The sequence below is a fragment of the Bactrocera latifrons genome, unplaced genomic scaffold (genome assembly GCF_001853355.1).
Source record: "Bactrocera latifrons isolate USDA-ARS-PBARC rearing strain unplaced genomic scaffold, ASM185335v1 scaffold_94, whole genome shotgun sequence".
Lineage (NCBI taxonomy): Eukaryota > Metazoa > Arthropoda > Insecta > Diptera > Tephritidae > Bactrocera > Bactrocera latifrons.
The window spans coordinates 518,581-520,769 of NW_017537645.1; the positions used below are offsets into that span (position 1 = coordinate 518,581).

Below are 2,189 nucleotides of genomic sequence, written 5' to 3' on the forward strand. Positions count from 1 at the left end.
AAAAAGAAATTAATTTAATTAAAAAGATAAAAGTAAACTTCAGATAAGACAAAATGTAAATAGGTTAAAATAAAATCGTCACAAATATAATATCTGTTACAAAAAATTGTTAAAAAAATACCAATATAAATAAAAACTAAACTTTAAATCAAACAAATATATGAACCGAGAAAATCCGAGATGTGGTTTTATAAAAAACTTTGCATAATGTGCAATTAAAACTATTTTGAAATTAATGAAAAAAAATTCTCACTTGTCTTGATATTTGTACTCAAAATTGCCATATAAAAAAAGAAACCTTTGATACAATGAATATAATTATTTACTAGTACTAAAATTAAATGATTTAAAATGGTGCAAATAATTTTGTAAGAAATTAGCGCTACAACAAATCGCTAAGCTATTGCACAACCATCACATTTGAACCCCAGTACCGTTAAAGAAGCTGCGCTGCAGTAAAAATTACAGTAATAAAACTGTTATTGTTTTTTTAAATTTAATATAAACATATGTAGATAGAAAGCAATGCTATAATCACACCGTTAAAAATCGAAGTGAAAATAAATAATAAATTGAAAATCAAAATATCATAAGCACACATTGTGATTTATGTGACATTTATTATTATTTGTTAAATAATAACAAGAAAAAATAAAAATTTTTAAAACTTAAAAAAATAATAACAAACGCTTTAAAGGCTAAAAGGTTACTGCTACATTTTCAATATGAGTGCTTCCGCAAGTTTACAGCATTTTACTTATACATACATACTTACATACACAATATATTTTCATTTTTGTTTTACTTTACTTACACATACATACATATATTTTATACCGTTATCTCTAAGTATGCAAGTACCACAGCAAATAAGTTAAACTATCTATGTAAATGTATATGTGAATAGCAATAAAATTATTGTAAGTAATAAGCATTATTTAAATATATACAAAACATAGCGATTTTATATATTAAACTATATGAATAAAAATGTGTTAGTGTTTCAACTGTAAAAAAATTGTGCAGAAATTAAAACTATTACAATTATTATTATTATTACTATGTATAGTTGTCTTAAATGCTTAATTTAATTAGCCATTAACTAATTATTATGAAATACAAAACCCAACAATTCAAAAAATATAAATAAATGCTCAAATTTCCAAAAAAAAAAAAAAAATGCTAAATTGTTTTTTCTTCATAATCCGATAGGTTATACCGCTAGAAATAACCTGGAAATATTTTCAATCGACATCTCGGATAGCGCTTAAGTTACAGATTTGTAAAGTTTAGCCACGCAGTTTAATCAGCTCCTGCAAAATTACGTTTTCCAGAGTTACTTGATGAGCGATTGCTCGGAGGCAAATGATCCGATCAGTATAAAAGTTTTTTCTGCTGGTCCAAAGGTTCAGCGCGCCTTTTCTCGCGAAACCTCGTAACAATTTTTGAAACATCCTTCTGGTACACTTTTGCTTCAGTTCTTACCTCCTTTTCACATAAGTGAAGTGGCTTTGCAGAAGAGTCCCTCACTATCTCTCTTCACATCCTTTAAAATAATATTTTTGCGAACATGTTTTTGTCAAACATTATATTCTAATAAATAATTTTATTTAATTAAATTAATAAGTTGAAATTAATTCAATACACTTTTTAATATTTTTGAACTACCTGTTGACCTGTTTTCAATACCCGTACATAATTTTGTAGCACAGTTTTCTTCAATTTCATATACATAGCTGTCAGTAAAATTTTCTACAAACTTCATTCGACTTATAGCGGTGGGACCGAGCGGTAGCATTTATTTAAATAAGTATTTTATTTTATTTTTTTTTTTTACGCGATCAAGTTTTTACTTCATCCAGAATATATATATCATAAAATTTGTAATTTCGCTGGTTATACGCAAAGTGCTAGGGATTATCTAACGAAATTCACATAAACGGCAACAATATGACAGAGACTACAAGCCAAGAGTTCAACAAGAAGATTTTCCTTGAGCATTACTGGCAAAAGCAGAAGGAGCTCACACGGCGACAGCGTCAATATAAGACGGTACTCTCGACGAAGTTGAGCACGCGTAAGGAGACGATCATATTGCAGAGCTACCAAAACACCATCGATCAATTGCATTTGGAGAAGGATACATTGCGTGCGCAGATTTGGGTTGCCAGCGGTGAAACGCATCGGCG

The 2,189-nt window shown here is 28.6% G+C and overlaps 1 protein-coding gene across 1 annotated transcript in view; it reads left to right on the forward strand.

The window, feature by feature from the left end:
• Positions 1–1,783: 1,783 nt before the first annotated feature.
• The window catches only part of LOC108977681 (putative leucine-rich repeat-containing protein DDB_G0290503), a gene marked incomplete in the record, with an annotated part of 1,988 nt that continues 1,582 nt past the window's right edge, over positions 1,784–2,189 (forward strand). The window contains 1 exon segment of the mRNA XM_018947497.1: positions 1,784–2,189. Within this exon segment, the coding sequence (XP_018803042.1) occupies positions 1,951–2,189 (239 nt within the window).